This window comes from Abramis brama, assembly GCF_963993115.1.
Source record: "Abramis brama genome assembly, chromosome: 14".
In the NCBI taxonomy this organism is placed as follows: Eukaryota; Metazoa; Chordata; class Actinopteri; order Cypriniformes; family Leuciscidae; genus Abramis; species Abramis brama.
The window spans coordinates 11,297,677-11,314,993 of record NC_139976.1 but is presented as its reverse complement, the minus strand read 5'-3'; the positions used below and the strand labels follow the sequence as shown (position 1 = coordinate 11,314,993).

Genomic DNA, 17,317 nt, shown 5'->3' with positions numbered 1-17,317 from the left:
AATTTTCAGCATCATTACTCCAGTCTTCATTGTCAAATGATCCTTATCATTCTAATATGCTAATTTCTTAATATTATCACAGTTGAAAACAGTTGTGCTGCTTAATATTTTTTTGTGAAAAGTGTGATACATTTTTTACAGTATTCTTTGATGAATATCAATTTCAAAAGAACAGCATTTATTTGAAATGGAAATCTTTTTAACATTATAAATGCCTTTACCGTCACTTTTGATCAATTTAATGCTCCCTGCTGAATAAAAGTCATAAAAAAATTAAATACTGTCGAAAAACGTAAAAATCTTACTGACCCCAAACTTTGAACTGTAGTATATGCGCGCACCCACACACACACACAATACATCACTAGAAATTCTATTTTATGTAGAAAGAAATCTCATACATATATAAATATACAAGTGCTAAAAATAACCTACAGTGGGGTCCAGAAGTTCACTTGTGAAAATGCTTTTATTTTGCATTTTCCTAACTTAATTTAAGGTTTGTCATTACTAATTCATTTTCAGAATATCTGTTTTTGGTTTGTTCCCTTTTTTCCTAAAACCTGACGATCATGTGATCCAGCATAATTTGAGAATGATCCAAAGTAGGGGTGTGCCATATCATACCGTCCACGATAATATCGGTATAAATTTTTACATGATAAAAAAGTGTCATATCACGATATCACTGATTTAGCGACGCAATGACGTATGGCACATTACGTTCCCTAGCACGCACAACAACAACACCTGTCTGAGCGTGAGAGCAGCAAGTCAGCCTCCAATGACGATCAAATCAATAATTTTAAAACTTTCTCCAAGACGCAATTTTACCAACCACGTGAGTGTTCAGCGGTGCCGCGTCTTCTCTCTCTCGCTCTCAAAATGGGTTGCACAAGTCAAGCGTCGATACCCCAACTCTTGTGTTTAGCAGTCAGGACATGACGGAATTGTCTTTTGTCACTTGCATCGTAACTAAAGTTTATCATTTTCACTTCTTTTTAAGTCTTATCAGTTTAAACATTTGCGAATTTAAACTATTCAGTACTCTCGCGCGCTCTGTTTACTCTGCGTGCATACATACAGTAAAGCCGTCTCACAAACAGCTTGCGAGTAACCAAAGTCCTTTTTCGCGGATTATATCGCTTTAACGGGGGAAAAAACATGCAAAATTGTGTAAAAATTCCGGTCATGGTTAGTATATTCATAAACAGTCGGTTACGTCTGAAATAAGCACTAAACGCGTGTGACAGTGTGACCGACAGTATAATGAAAACAGTAATGGATCCGGGCACTAGCTCTAAAAGTGACAGCAGCCATATGTGTCTGTCATTAATGTTGTCGTCAAAACAACAAAAGATAGCTTTCATTGTAAGGAATCAGAATTAATAGCCTATGTATTTAATTTAGTCAGGACTCAGGACTATCAGTGTTATTTTACATTTGATTACCTTGTTCAGTTTCTGTAGCATTTCTGAATACTAGTGTTAGACCTACCCAAAAACGTTTCTCTTTATTTGTATCTTTATTATTTTGTATATATTTTTTGCTACTTTTTTCAATTTAATTCAAAGATTGAAATCAAGCTTCCTTGTGTTGTGTAAACTCTTAAAAACAAAATTACCCAATTGTAAAAACCCAATGAGTGAGCAAACATTTAGGTGAGATAAATGTAATAAAAAAAATTGTCTACATTTTTTTTTCTATATCGTCATAAATATCATTATCGCAAATATTCTTGAAATATCGTGATATAATTTTGAGGCTATATCGCCCACCCCTAGATCCAAAGAGCATATTGTGCTTCAATAGAAGAACATCAACCATCAGTACAAAGAAGTTCATTGTCACAAATCTATACTTATTTCATTACTGACTTAAAAATTGTTTAGAATTTGCAATATTTCAAATTCATTTCATACCAAATCTTTGTTTAAAAGTTGGCGCATTCAGCTTTCTTAAAACTTTGAAGTCTCAACTCAAACTTTTGAACCCCACTGTAGACAGTGAAAACAGGGCTAAGAATTCCCATTTTCTGATAAGCCATATAATTTATGACTATGAACACTAAATTAGACCACTGCATTTCCATTTTTAAATACATAACAGAGAGAGGTAACTATATTTCAAAAGGATGGTAACCTTTATTCCCATTTACATGCACAGAAAGAATAAAGGCAGAGGGAAAAAAAGAGAGAAACGAGTTTCCAGTTCTAGTTAAGCTGTCAAAATATGTAGCTGCTAATCACTCCAAGGAAATGAAATGAAAAATAGACGACATTCCACTTTTCAAAGTTTGACAATCACAGAGAAGGGAGAAAAAAAAAAAAAAAGAGTCTGAACTTTTTTTTTCTTCACCTCCTCTCAGTTGACAGATGTCATTTAAAATAGCTGAAATACTTTTTAATAGTTTAAGGGAGGGGGTGTTAGTGTGAGATAGAGAGAGAGAGAGAGAGAGAGAGAGAGAGAGAGAGAGAGAGAGAGAGAGAGAGAGAGAAGAGGAGAGAACGGGGGTGGGAGTGCGTATGGGGAAAAGGGAGCCATCTCTGCCTAATGAGCCCCTCTGGATCAGCTGAGATGGAGGGGACGTATTGACATGCACCGCTTAAACTAATACACCTAGACCAGGGATGTGCCTGTGTGCCTGGAAGCACAAGGCAGCCGGGGATACTGACAGAGTAGCTCGCTCCCCCGTCTTCAAAGAGCTCAAGTGATTAGTATGTTATCATTACCATTCGAAACGTGATTTCCTATTCCCTCTCGGCAAAGGTGACACGTCTCGGGGAGACGGCCAGCAGACTCGCGCGCCGGAAAGCCACTTCAAAGCTTTTTCTTGAATTTGTCTCCCTCGCTCATTCTCACTCTCTCAGTCAGTCTATATTTCCGAGGGGTGAGGTGTGGGTGTGGGGGGGTGTTGATGTCTATTGTGCATGAGGGTGACACACACCGGGGTAACAACGAAGGTGGCCACGTAGGTGCAGGGATGACAACAACGTGACAACGACGACTTCCTGAAAAGGTAAATGAATCACCTATCAAAACGAATTACCTCTCTCTGCGAATTTGTTTTGGATAAAGGGTCGACATATGGATCCAAAATGCATCCGCAAGGAGATCTTTATGAGTAACAAAGCACCTTAGACATAGCATATCAGTTCAGATATTTAAAACAAAAAGCCCTGGATGCAGATCACTCACTCTCATAGACCAAACTGACCTGAATAAAAGAAACCCGAAATAATTCATTTATTCACTATTAGAGCAGCATGACTGTCAAAATTGTCTCTCTTATTTGGTCTTATGGAGTTCAACAGAAGCTTCTTTTAAAGAGGGCATGATAAATATTGGTGCGCCAGCGACCGCCTCTGCGCGCGCCCCTTCTCATTTGTGCCAAAGCATGTATGCCTTTTTATCTGACACCTACTTTTTCAACAAAGACGTTCTTAGATACTATAAACGAGGTTTTTTTTTTTGTTGCATTTTTTTAGTTTTTTTTTCTTTCTTCATTTTTTTTTCCCTTTCGTGAAGAACCGCACTTCAGTTGTAAGTTATTAACGTGGAACCCAGGAACAATGCAAATGCGACTCAAAAGAATTGTCTTCCCTTCTCTCTCCCCTTTTTTCAATATCAAACACGAGCGCTTACAATCGCAATTTTCAAAAGTTTTGATGATTCCTTATTATTTCAAATGGGGAGGGGGGGGGGGGGGAGTCAAAGTGAATAATGATGACAGCTATGATTCAGACTGACTATGTGATCTTCTCCACCGTTTGTTTGGGACTTGTAAGAAAAGGAATTACAAGTGTCAAACAGCTGTGAATAAGGGTGCTAAATATTTAAACATGTTTTCCAGCTGAGGAAAAGTACAGTTTTAAAAAGCAGGCTAAGTGTGTATAAGCTACACAGGCTTTGATTTAAATTCAGTAAAATGGGAGAACGAAAAAATGTGATTTAAAAGCTACGCATTTTTGGGTAAAAACAAGGGCGGTTGAACCCACCAAAGGTATCTTCTGACCCAAGGCTGAAAAAATGCTATACTCCCATTTTGTCTGGTCATGTGGGAAAAAACAATAACAAAAAAAAGGAGAAACACACAAGTCAAGGTAGAACTGTGAGGGGCTGTAAATTATAAATGCAGGGTGGTGGTGTGGCTCTACAGATGGGATTATTCAGCAATAGGAAGTGAAGAAATCTAAACAATATACTGATGTTCAGACAAACACAGACACAGGAGTCTATAGAAAGATCCTCCAAACCAGAGGCACTGCTGAATTTCTTCTCTTATGTGAGCTAAGAGGATTTTCTAGCATGACACTGCCTGCTCTGGATTGTTTACTTAAATGTTTCTGGTAAAGCTTCAAGATGGGGAAGAGTAAAGAGAATTATCAGCTACTTTAGATCATTATTCTTGAATTTGTGTTTGGTTTTTTACAGTACATAACAGGATGACACATACTTACAGTAGTAATGAATTAGTAAAATGATGCAAGTGTCATTTTATTTTCGTAAGATGACAGAAGAGAAGATAAGGTTTTTCATTTTTCCCATCCATAAATATTTAATGCATCTTTACAATTTCTTCCAGATAGAAAGGATTAGAAATTTGCATTGTAAACAGCGTTATCTTCAAAGATAAGCAATAATTTACTAAACAACATCTTTACAAAGGCAGGCAGAAGCATGATGCAGTGCTATCCAGTCCTCCACTGAGAGGAGGCTTCCTTTATGAATGAAGATCTTCAGATATTGCAGTCTGTGTGTGTCTGCATGTGTCTATGAATAGGGGAATCCCAAGTCCAAACAACAAAACACACACACACACACACACACACACACAACCCTAGACAGGAGATGAAGATACCAGCAAGCAAATACACACACACACACACACACACACACATCGAGACGACAGCCTTTTTGCCGTAATCCACATACATGCTCACTTCCAAGTCAGATGAATGCTACAAATACAAAAAGACATTACAAATTGTCCCCTTATCTCAAACTAAAAGGCAGGCTATTGTATTCTCATCCGCTGAGTGGGGGAAACGTCTTTGGGCTGCTTCCTAACGTTGCACAAAGAGAACTCCGCAGTTGGCTGTAAATTCACAATTCTGTTATATTTAGAGCCATGTGTGCTAATAACATACCAGCAGAAGCCAAAAAGAAAAAGTGATAAAGACTAAAATATAGGCTAGTTCATTTTATATGTGGTAAATGAAACAATTTAGAAGTTAAAAGAAGAGTTAAACAGGTAAATAAGATTCGGTATGCCTGCTGTATACTACTTAAGTGAACAAATTACTACTTATTTTCAATATTGATACGTTGGTGAATGATTAGTTGACTAATCAGTCTTAAGATGCTCTACAAAACAAAGGTGATCTAAATTTACAAATAAGGATAAATTAGCATATAGTATATCGTTCTAAAGTTTGGGGTCAGTAAGATTTTAATATTTTTTTAAATAAGTATCTTATGCTGAGCAAGACTTCATTTATTTGATCAAAAATAAAGTAGAATTAGTAATATTGTGAATATAGCTGTTTTCTATTTTAAAATGTAATTTATTCCTGCAATGGCAATGCTGAATTTTTTAATTTGCTGAATATTCTTTAGTGTCAAATGATACTTCAGAAACCGTTCATCTTAATTTGGTGCTCAACTAACATTTTTTTATTATTATCAATATTAAAAACTCTTATGCTGCTTAATTTTTGTTTCAGGATTCTTTGGTTAAATCTTATAGCACTTTAAATCACTTTTGATCAATTTAATGCATCCTTGCTGATAAAAGTATAAATTTCTTTAAAAATATATATTTTTAGTGTTTTATTTAAAAAAAAACTTAGAATTTAATATTGGCCACAAGATGCATCTTTGTGTTCAAAAACAGTGCAATGAAACAGTGAAAAATTATACTTTTTAACGTGACATTTAAAATAAATCAGTGTTTATGATATGAGGTGAAACATCAGTAACAGCAAAATAATTATTTTACAAAATATCTCAGCATTCTAATGAAAACGCTGCTACTAAAAATATCAAAGTTTACAAAATAAAATTTAAATTAGTAATCAACTAATGTTGAACTAATAGTTGACCATCACTAAAAGAGAATAAAAGCTTATCCCGGTCTCCCCCTCCCTTTTTATTAAAACAGCATTCTCGTTGCATGTTCATATTAGGTGAATGTTTTGACAAGCTGATAAAATCTTTTAAGGTTTGGTGTGAAACAGCTTTGATTCAGTTCCTTATAGAGCAGCATGTAAAAATGAGCCTCATTTTGAGCTCAATCAAAAGAGACTCAAAAATCTGATTACGCCTTCTTTATTCTGACGAAGCGGGAAAATGAATGGAGGATCCGCTGGAAAAAGAGGGAACCAAAACGGGAAGGAAGAGCAGCACTTACCTCTTCACGTAACTTTATCAGCTGCCACATGAAGGCACAAAATAGAGGGACGGAGAGGGAGGGAGAAAAAGAGTGAGAGAGATAGATAAAAAGCCGAGACATGGCAGGAAGCAGATCAGTCATGCGGCTGGGTACAGAATTAACCTTGACGATTTATCTGTTTGCATGTTTAGCATTTAGAAATCACAGACAAACACATTAAAAGAAGCTAAACACGAGACTCATGCCGACTTATTTGAACAAACAAAGATCAAGTTCTCGTGCTGTCACATTAAACAAAGAGACTGGGAATGGATTTCTCAACTCACGACGTCTAAACTATCATCATCAAGGAAGAGGGGGAAAGAAACAGTCACATCACAGCACTTGATATGGCATAAGGGGGGAAAAACACTAGCGTTTCAGTCGGTACAGTAGGATAATACAGATTGCGTACAGTAAGAATGGAAGCTTTGAGGATTTAGGCTCAACAACAACTCTGCAGGATTCCTTTTTATTATTACAGGATGTGCCTATCACTTCTGACTCGCTATCAATGTCAAGTGCATTATGCATTCGGCCCAGGAGGGATGAATGTATATACATAAACAAAGCCAAGATGTTGCATATCATTTATGGCAACAACCCATTATGGAACAAAAAAAGAAAATCATGGGTAATTTATTTTTGATAAAAGGGAATCTCATATTAAAACTAGTAAAACAGAGAATGCGTGTCTTGCCATGCACTTAGTGGCCCTTGAATTTAAACATAAGTACATTAAGCATTTAAAGCAGCTCTTCATTACAGCCTCTTTATTTAACACAAGCATTCTCTGCAAAAGGTGAGTTGCTTATCAGCCTATATTCAGAAGACGAGGGGAAGGACAAGTTTCTTAATTTGTCAGCCGTTGCAGGTGATTTTTTAATCTCCATTTCTTGCCAGAGATTAAAGGTTAGCAGATCTAAGGGGAAGCTCTGGGCCATTATTAAAGGCCTCTCATCTCTTTTTGTGTGCGCTGGTCATTTTGAATTTCGCAATTTTTAAATCATTCGCTATCATTTCAGAAAAGAGACAGAACTTGGATCATAAATTATAAACCTAATGCCTGACTCAAAAGGCTGAATCTATGGGCGTGATGTTAAACTGTGGTGGTGATGGTGGCCGCTGTAGCTTGCAGCGAAGCTATGCTTGCAGCTCAATGTGAAGAACGTCAGTAAATCTAGGATGAAAGGTTTCTGATATAACAAAGCACCTTTTGCGACAAACAAACATGTGGGGACAATGAGGACTTAACTCAATGTGGTGTGAATAAGAATTTAACTTAATTGTACACCAACTAAAAATAATTCACTTGTATTTTATTGTATGCAATTGTATGTTGTATTGTACAGCACTTTGGTCTGCAAAAGTGCAGTTGTAAAGTGCTTTATAAATAAATGAAAATTAAATTAGGTTAAATATTTGTAAACTGAGGTAATTTTATTTAACTTAAATTAAATTACCTCAGTTTAAAAATAAAAACTGGTATAAACATGTAAGAAATAAAATATAATAACATATTAAAAAATAAAATATATAAATATGAGATACAAAATTATTATATTACAAAATTATTAAATAATTGGGGTTTTGTGCCAAAAGAATAAAAGTTGTATTACAGACATCCTAACAAGACCATTAGCATGCTATATTAAAAATCAAAAGATTAAAAAAAAGAAAATTCTAAGGTGATTAAATAAAAATTGTGAAAGTGATGAATCTACAATATTTAGTCGAAAAAATTTAAGTTCAGAATCACAAAGTATATACAACCAGACACGAAAAATAAGTAGGGCCAAATTGCAGCTCCGAGCTGGTGATTTTCGAGGTAGCTTCCTTACGTCGCCTGCATTATTCAAAAGGCCAAAGTTTGTGAATACACTATAGAAGTGGCTATTTGGGTTTGCTGTGAGCCCACCCGAGCTAAACACAACCCTGCAGACCGTCTCAATGAACACCAAACAAACCTTGTTCTATCATATTTGTGCTGCTTGGACGATTGCGAGCCCTCGCCGAGGATTTACCAAGAGAATCAGGAAGATTTTAAGCTTGCTGTTGTTCTTTCAAGCCACGTTTTTTCCTCTTTAAACCAAACCGGACAACCAGTCTTTTGTTGCTTTACCTGAACTCGCAAGCATTTTTTCGAGGAAACGTCGATGAAAAGCTGAAAGAAATTTTCCGAAATTGTTTAATTATGTTGTGATGAGTTCATTCCTTCGTTTTTTTTTTCATGTGGTTGTTATTCAAAACTGCACTGCTGCAATTTTTCTGTTATGATAATCAGCGGATTTTCAAACAAAGATTTTTTTTTTCCAATACGGAACTCGATACAAGTGGTAATCTGCTTCCTTTGTAGCCTGTAAAATCTGGTCCACGCCGGCTCAAACCTGCCCAATCTCTCGTGGCCATGCCTTCTGCTGTGTCTGAAATCGAAACTATTCCGCAGAGTATTCGTGTGCGAAAAAATGTGTGTGCGCTCTCACAAGTACGTGTGTGGTAAAAATGTGTGCGTTTCGGGTGGAAAGGGTAGGGGGAGGGATGTTGAAGAAAAAAGTGCAACGGTAGACCACCACATTATTAAAAAAAAGAGCGATAGCGCCAATTCGGTCTCTGTCCGCATACAGATAACGAATAAATGCCGAACTCTATTAAACCGTCCTTTAGCTATTATCGCAGGGCCAACACGCTATTTTCAGAACTTATGACGGCTCCCTATTTACTTAGCTATAAATCCTCGCCATGTAACGAACAGATTTGTGACTGGTAATGATCTGCTCAGCCAGGGCTATATGAAATGAGCCTGACCTCTTTTAGATCGTAAGGAATTAAATTGACCGACTCACCCCAGTCCCCCACCCCACATCTCTTCCCCTCCGCTCTATCGGTCCTGTCTCGCTCGATAAAAAAAACCCTGAAGTTCCGACCACTCCACTCACAGCAAGTCTTGTGTTAGGATCCCGAGTTTAATTCAGTATTTTTTTTTTAAATGGAAATTAAGTTCAACACCTGAGGTCTGATCGGAAAGAGAAAACTGGTTCTTCTTCTCCCGTTAAGGAAATGTTTATGCATATTTAAAATGCATGTGTAAAACTGATACAGAACAAAAATGACTATGGAGATCATATTTTCCTATTTCATGGAAAATGGGATAAAACATTTATGCATATTACTCTACTAGAAGTTTTTTTGCAAAATTAGAAAATGGATGTTTTTAAAAATGTGTTATATATATATATATATATATATGTGTGTGTGTGTGTGTGTGTGTGTGTACAACAAATTACAAATGTATTCAAATATTTATATATACATAGTGCATTGCTCATCCTCATGCCCTCTTGTGCTTATTGTTTGTGTCTTTGTGTGAAAAGAGGATTTTGATAGTGTAGGTGACAGAGAGTGGGAAGCTTGAATGTGTCTAAGGCAATAAATATAACAACATCCCAAAGCACTTCATCCATTTACCAGATCAATGGCTGCAATCTAACATAAACGTATCTGTTGTTATTGTCTCTAATGTCTTGTTATTAGGCAAATTATCTTTAAGTGTTTTGAGAATTGCTAATATGAAAAGGAATAAGCAACTTCAGGAACTGAAATATAATCCTTTTAAACTATTGTCCTATTGTTCAAACACCACAAAAGTGAATAAAGTATGAAAGCCCGCATCTTAAAAATCCATATCAAATGAGCTATTGTGCCTTCCATGACAATTCATAATTATTTTTGATAAAAGGAGCTGTCATTGAATGCAGCTTGAAAAACAACTCAAGTAATATGGTTTGTCATAAACTGATTTTACAAAAGCAAGAAGGGAGTCAAAAAAGCAAAAAAAAGCAAACGCGAGTTATAATTTTCTTTCCTTTGGCAAGAATTTGATAAAACCATCAATGTCTAGCTGTGGGTTTGACAGCTCGAGGGACACTTCTACTACTAACTTCGTATGAAGTGTCACACTCATTTTTGTGTCCCACTAATTTGGTGAGAATATGCATATCAATTACCCATCACGGCTAGAGCTACATATGTTTGTAAGATGTGTGGTGCAAAGTTCATCTGTGAAATGCTAATAAGGGGGAAATGACAAAAAAAAAAAAAAAAAACGTTAACAGTTACAGATGATGAATGTCTGTACGCTTGTGGATTGGTGTCTGTGTTGACATGTGGCACATTCGATAAATATAGCAAGAAGATAATTAAATGCAGTAATTATTCAAAGGATCTTATTGTGGGGTCCTATTTTAAAAAAGGTGATAATACTGTATCCTAAATGTTAAATGCTCACTCTAGAGTATACACACAAACAAATAAAACAGGAAGAAAAAAAAAAAACACACATACATATACATATATATACATACATATATATATATATATATATATATATATATATATATATATATATATATATATATATATATATATATATATATATATATATATATACACATATACATAGATACATACATACATATATACATACATACATACATATGTATATATATATATATATATATATATATATATATATATATATATATATATATATATATACATACACATACATACATACATACATATATATATATATATATAAAAAATATTTAACATATATAAATATATATATATTTTTTATATATATATATATTTTAGGGCTGTGAAACGATTAATCGCGATTAATCGCATCCAAAATAAAAGTGTGTGTTCACATAATATATGTGTGTGTACTGTGCATAATTATTTTGTATATATAAATACACACACATGCATGTAAATATTTAAGAAAAATGTGTTATTTATATATAAAATATTTATATTTATTTATAAAACAAATTATATATAATATATATACAGTATATTTAAGCAAATATTTCTTAAATATATACATGCATGTGTGTGTATTTATATATACAAAATAATTATGCACAGTACACACATATATTATGTGAACACAAACTTTTATTTTGGATGCGATTTATCACAATTAATCGTTTCACAGCCCTAATATATATATATATATATATATATATATATATATATATATATATATATATATATATATATATATATATATACACACACACACACACATATATCTCTGATATCTGAGGATAAATATATCCATTTTAACAAATAACTTTTTTATATCCTTACACTTATGTGAAATAATACCAACCATCATTCCTTTTTTTATTATTTACATCGTTTTCCCACAGTGACACCCTCTGTTTAAGCATCTTTTTTTGGGGGTTGGATGGGGGGGGGTTCGTTTTTAGAAGAATAAGTGCTTGTGCGGATGGTGAACAGCTGGGAGCGGGAATTTACCCCAATCTGGTACTGCCCAGACGCTGGTTAGTGCCTGAAGCCCATTCAGCACTGGGCAGCTTTGCATTAAACAGTGTTGCTTCTGCATGACTGGGTGCCAATGCCTGCCTCTCTCTGCCCCTCATGGCCCTGACCCGTCCTCACCCCGAGCAGCCACCCACACTGGAAAAGCACAGCCCCTGATTAACACCCTACCTGACTCTCCGAGGAGCTTGCATCATCCCCCAGGAGCTCGTTCCGCACCTCATCACTGTAGGCAATACGTGACCTTTTCTGCAATGGAAACAGGTTGAGAGAGGAAAAAGAGAGAAAGTGAAGAGACAGAGAAGGAAAAAGAAGTGGGGCAAGGGGAGAAAGACAGAAAAAACAAGCTTTAGTTCATTTGACATGAAAAGAAAAAAAAAATCACACATTTCTAAAGCACGAGAGCCCCCTGTTGGATCAACAAATGAAACAAAAATACAGGTGATATACTGGAGCGAGTGTGTGTGTGTACGCGTGCATGTTGAGGAGAGAGAAGAAGCGAGTGTGTGTGTGTGTGTGTGTGTGTAATCTAGTTTGTGTAGACACTGTATCTGAGGGCTGTGGTTCACTCAAGCCACAATGGCAAAAGCCCCCCTTTCACTTAAATAAATAAAAAGTGTAGAATAGCAGACCATAGTACAAGACAGAGGCAGGGAGCGTATTAGGAAAGTATCAGTTGTCAGAGGGAAATGTGTTCTGGGGGCTGTCACTGCTGTCAGTCCTGTTCTCTGGCTAACCCTGTGATAATACCAAGCCAGGGAGCTAGACAGAGAATAATTCATCACCCAGGTCGACGCGATTGGCGTGCCATCAGATTTGGGCTCGTTCCCCCGTCTCTCCTCCGCTACGCAGTTGGGAGAAAGAACGCCGTGTCCAAAAAAGAAAACACGCACACACACACTCAACACTTCAGAGCGTGCCACCTCCGATTCAGCAAGCGCAGAAGCAGAGTATGGCATGTTTACAAACACACCCGACCTCTTCAAATACCCTCCAAACTAAACACACACTGGTGGTGCGGCGGAGAAAAAAAACACACTGAGATGGCGTTTACCAAGAGCCCTTTGCTTCCCTCTGTTCGCTCTTCCTGCAGGCTGGCACTCTTCGGGAGGATGAGAGCAGGGAAAGGTGCAGGCGATCCACGGGGAAACTAAACAGCAAAATAACTGCTATCCAAGAACTGCTATCATTTTGTGATGCAATGCTGTGTCACAATTTCTTGCAGAGGAAGCGGTCAAATCCTGGAGGATATGACATGAAAATGCATTAAAAAATAAAAAGTGGAGTTTGTTTAGCGAGTTTTTATCAGACTCAACAATTTCTGAACATTTTAACTTTTGAAAATGTTTAGTAATGAATCTGCACCATGCTAAATCTTTTTAAAAACTGAATGCAACATTCGTGATATTTTGATCACTAGACCATAAACAAAAGTAGACAATATAAAGCGTAAATGTAGCAAACTGGGATATCTAGAAAGGAAGCGAGGAAAGTGAAGCTGACAGATCTTTCGGTTCTAAAAGTGGGGTTTGTTTAGTGGGTTTTATCAGTGTCTAAAATTTCTGATCATTTTAAATTCTGAAAATGTATAGTAATGAATGTGCACCATGCTAAATTTTGCACTCGTAATATTTTGATCACAAACAAAAGTAGTTAATATAAAGCAAAAAGGAAGCAAGGGAAAGGAAACTGACAGATCTTTTGGTTTCAAAATAAATACGTGTCGTGTCATATCTCGTGTCACTTCTGATTTAACCGATAAGCAATCGTTTGCATTTGTGTGCACATTATTTCACAAACGAGCACCACAAACAGAGCGCGTCTTCTGACGGAAAAAAAAAAAAAAAAAAAAAAACACCCACATGTTCCATCTTAGTCGAGTTTCATCTTAAAGAACAGCAGAGGAACTTTGGGGAATGTCGGCATGTTCATAATTGAAAACGGAAGCCTTGGAGATGCCTTCATTTGAATGCACACACTATCGTCTTCAAACCCTATTTTTGTTTCATTCTTCTTCTTCTAAATAGCTGTTTGTTGTAGCTGAGAGCATCAACCACTTTCACGATGTAACCTTTGAGTGCTTCTCGCACAAAAAGAATGGCAAATGCAGCCTTAAGTCTTCGAAGGGGAAAACTAGTCATAGAAACAAAGCGAGACGCCTCTCCCAGCCCGTTTACACCATTTTGCAACTCCCCCTGCAGTAAAACAAGCCTCACACTGATTATTCTCCCTTCATCTGCTGCTATAGCACAGCAGCTGGGCAATATTGACTGCTTAACCCTAGGAAATACTTTGATTGGTACTTTGCATTGGATCTGAGCCGAGTTATAGGTTATTAGAATTATTTATTTTCCCACTTATCTCCTACATACTCATCTCCTATATGCCATGTATTAATAAAGTGGAGCTATTTATTTAGATCATTGGGGTATTGCATATTTAATCATGACCCATGATGACCTAAAATGGATTAGAATGATGTGAATGAAAGTTACAAAATAAAATTAAGTTCTTGCTTTTTAGAAAATAAAAAAGAAGAAATAATCAATGGATGTTAATGTTCATACATAGTTCAGCTAGAGCACTCAAATATAAAACCTGCACTAAAACATAAAAACCCAGAGAGAAGGCTTTGTAATCGTAAGAATGAAGATGGCTTATTGCTACTGAAAAAAAAGCTTTCTCTTGTCACTTGTTTTAATCTTGGGTGAGAATTTGCTTCAATTCCCAGAAGCATAGGGAAAAGGTACAAAGATCCGTCTTAACTTTATGCAAAGTGGTCTGACTGCCTTTTAGAACAGACATGTCTCATCAAACCAGAGACGAGGGTTTTAGTGTCCTGTCAAAAATGTGTGTTATAAGATTGTTGACATGATGCACAATGCAAAAAAATATAATTGCATATGCATCATGCATGCTAAATATTTATATCAGCCATGCAAATTATCATATAGTGTCTGTGAAATGAGAATAATATGAACAAAACTACAGCAGATGTCACATAAATTTATTTTATATAAATAGAAAACATCTTATTTAAACCATCCATAAAACTGGTTTCTGTAGTAACATTATGATTAATGTAAAGGGCAGGAAAAAGTAAGAGAATGAAAAATATTTCAAAATGTTAGAAATAATTACCCTAAAATATCTTATTATAAATCAACCACTATCTCTTATTGTTCATCATTAATATTGCATTATTTTTTTTCACCACACTGCACACTGACAGCAAACGGCAACACAAGGACGCAAATAATAATGGAACCTGAACTGCAGCAAAAGTAAACAGTTCATTAGATAGGCATTAAAAGGCATAAAAATACCCAGGGGCAGAGTTTAATGAGAGGCCCTGAAGTGACACTGCCAAAGCTTTTTCCTCCACTTTTCCACTCGGAAACCACACGGCTGGTGGCAAACCGTGAAGAGTAATTAATGATATTTAATTTATAAAGTGTGTTTCATTAAGTATTTCTCACCAGTGGGAAAATGTCTGGCCAGTTATGATTTCGAATTAATGGGACTTTAGTCAAACACAATGTGGCTGCCTCAAATTGCCATTTAACCTTTTTCTTTCTGGAGCTAATAATCTGCTGAAAATGTTTAAGGGGAATTGACGATTGAAGTGTGTGTGTGGGGGGGGGGCTAAGAAAGAAGAAAAATATTCACCTCATACTGGTGATTTGTGTAAAAAAAAAATCACATCTATAAAGCAGATAAGAAAAAGACTATGACTAACAATGAATGGCATTTAATACATAGCAATATTTAATATGATTGTTATTAAGGCATTGTGTGCATGTATCGTGTGTTTTGTGTGGTTAAGCTGTGTTCTGCAACAGCGGTCAAAGCGTCATGTGTTTTTATGAGTGCATCTGGTCTAGAGTAAAGTGCTGTATTGGTTGAAGAAAGCAAGACCTTTTCAAGCAGGCTCCAGTATCACAACAGTCTTAAATAATGCATCTCATCCTAGCAGGGGTCTAACACCATCCGCAAGCAGAAAGAATACTATTCACACATGCACAGGAAGCTACACATCCATCCGCACACACATAATCTTGCTGTTCTCTTTTAACATCTAGAAAATAAATTGTAGGAGGTTGTGCAATTAAGTGAGCACTTTTTTTTGTGCACTTGATATGATATCAGATAAAGGCACAAAGTAATGACGGTCGCAGGAGGGTCTTTATGCCTCTGTGATACATTTTTTAGCCTTTGGTAACATCAAATCAGGCGTACGGCTGATAGATGGACAGATGCGTTTGGTTTTGCGTGCGTCAGTGTGACATTTATGTTAGTCGCTTGTGGTAAAAAAAAAATCGCAGGAGCTGTGCACAACACATGGACTGATATCAGCATGGTGTCTCTCATTAGCACACAGGTTACTGGTGTGTGCCTTTAATTCACTGAGCACTGTGTATGAAATAAAAACAAATAAACCATGAAGGAAAATTCAGGAACAAATGGAGGCCACGGAGATAACAATCACATGAATATGGTATTGTGATATACAAATGTAGAGTGAAATATTGCTCTTTGTACATATTAAAAAAAAAAAAAAAAAAAAAATCTGACTTTTAAATAATATTTATGATTATAATTTATTATTTATAATATAACAATTATAAATATAAAATTAATATTTATATTTATAATGTAAAATTTAACAAAATATTTACAATTACAATCATCACATGAATATGCTATTTTGATATACTAACGCAAAGTGAAATGTTGCTCTGTGCTTATATTTTATAAAAAAGAAAATAATTAGACTTAAATAATATTTATAATTGATAATATTGTAATTATAGATGTTATCAATTATAAAAATGATTTAAGTCTAATTATTTTCTTTTTTATAAAATGTAAGCACAGAGCAACATTTCACTCTGCGTATGTCACAATAGCATATTCATGTGATTGTAATTGTAAATATTTTGTATTTTGTATATTTTGTAAATATTACATTAACATTATTAATTTTATAATTAAAATGAATTAAATGTATAATTAAGTAAATAATATTAACTTATTTTATATATTAACATTATTGTCATTATAAATTTTTATTATTATTGTTATTATTATTATTACTATTATTATTATGTATTATAAATTTAGATTTATAATATTTAGAAAATTTGTAAAATATTATATTACAAATGAGTGTACTTTTTAAAAAAAAATATATAAAATGACAAATTCAAAAAATGATTTAAAAAAAAACGAATTTGTGAGGGAAAATCTCTTATATATAAACATAAGGGAAAAAAGAGAGGCCGATATAATAAAATATAATTTAAAAATATATAAAAAATGGCATGAAAAAGTTTCTACATAATATAAATATGCTGTATCCAATACAGCCTTGGATATTTCTGTCAATGTCATGTTCGAAACACCAAGTGCAGTCAATAAACCTAACGACTCTGCCCACATACAGAGAGCGAGGGAAAAAACGATTGCAAGTGAACTCTCAACAAAAGAGCAAATTCAAGCTGCTTTGATTGAAGAAACGGCATATACTTCTTG

At 35.2% G+C, this 17,317-nt stretch overlaps 1 protein-coding gene across 6 annotated transcripts in view; it reads right to left on the bottom strand.

Moving 5' to 3' along the window:
- Window positions 1-17,317, bottom strand: part of vti1a (vesicle transport through interaction with t-SNAREs 1A) — a 139,482-nt gene that overhangs the window by 101,853 nt on the left and 20,312 nt on the right. For 3 of the 6 annotated variants that reach the window (XR_014609067.1, XM_084135897.1, XM_084135895.1), the window contains exons 4-5: window positions 11,954-12,031; window positions 6,413-6,433 (exon numbers count right to left, since the gene is read on the bottom strand). Coding sequence is in view for 4 of the 6 variants with exons in the window: in XM_084135897.1 (XP_083992023.1) it covers window positions 6,413-6,433; window positions 11,954-12,031 (99 nt within the window). In the remaining 2 variants the exon portion in view is untranslated. The remainder of the gene's footprint in view (window positions 1-6,412; window positions 6,434-11,953; window positions 12,032-17,317) is intronic. The other 3 variants (XR_014609068.1, XM_084135898.1, XM_084135896.1) reach the window with 1 other exon arrangement.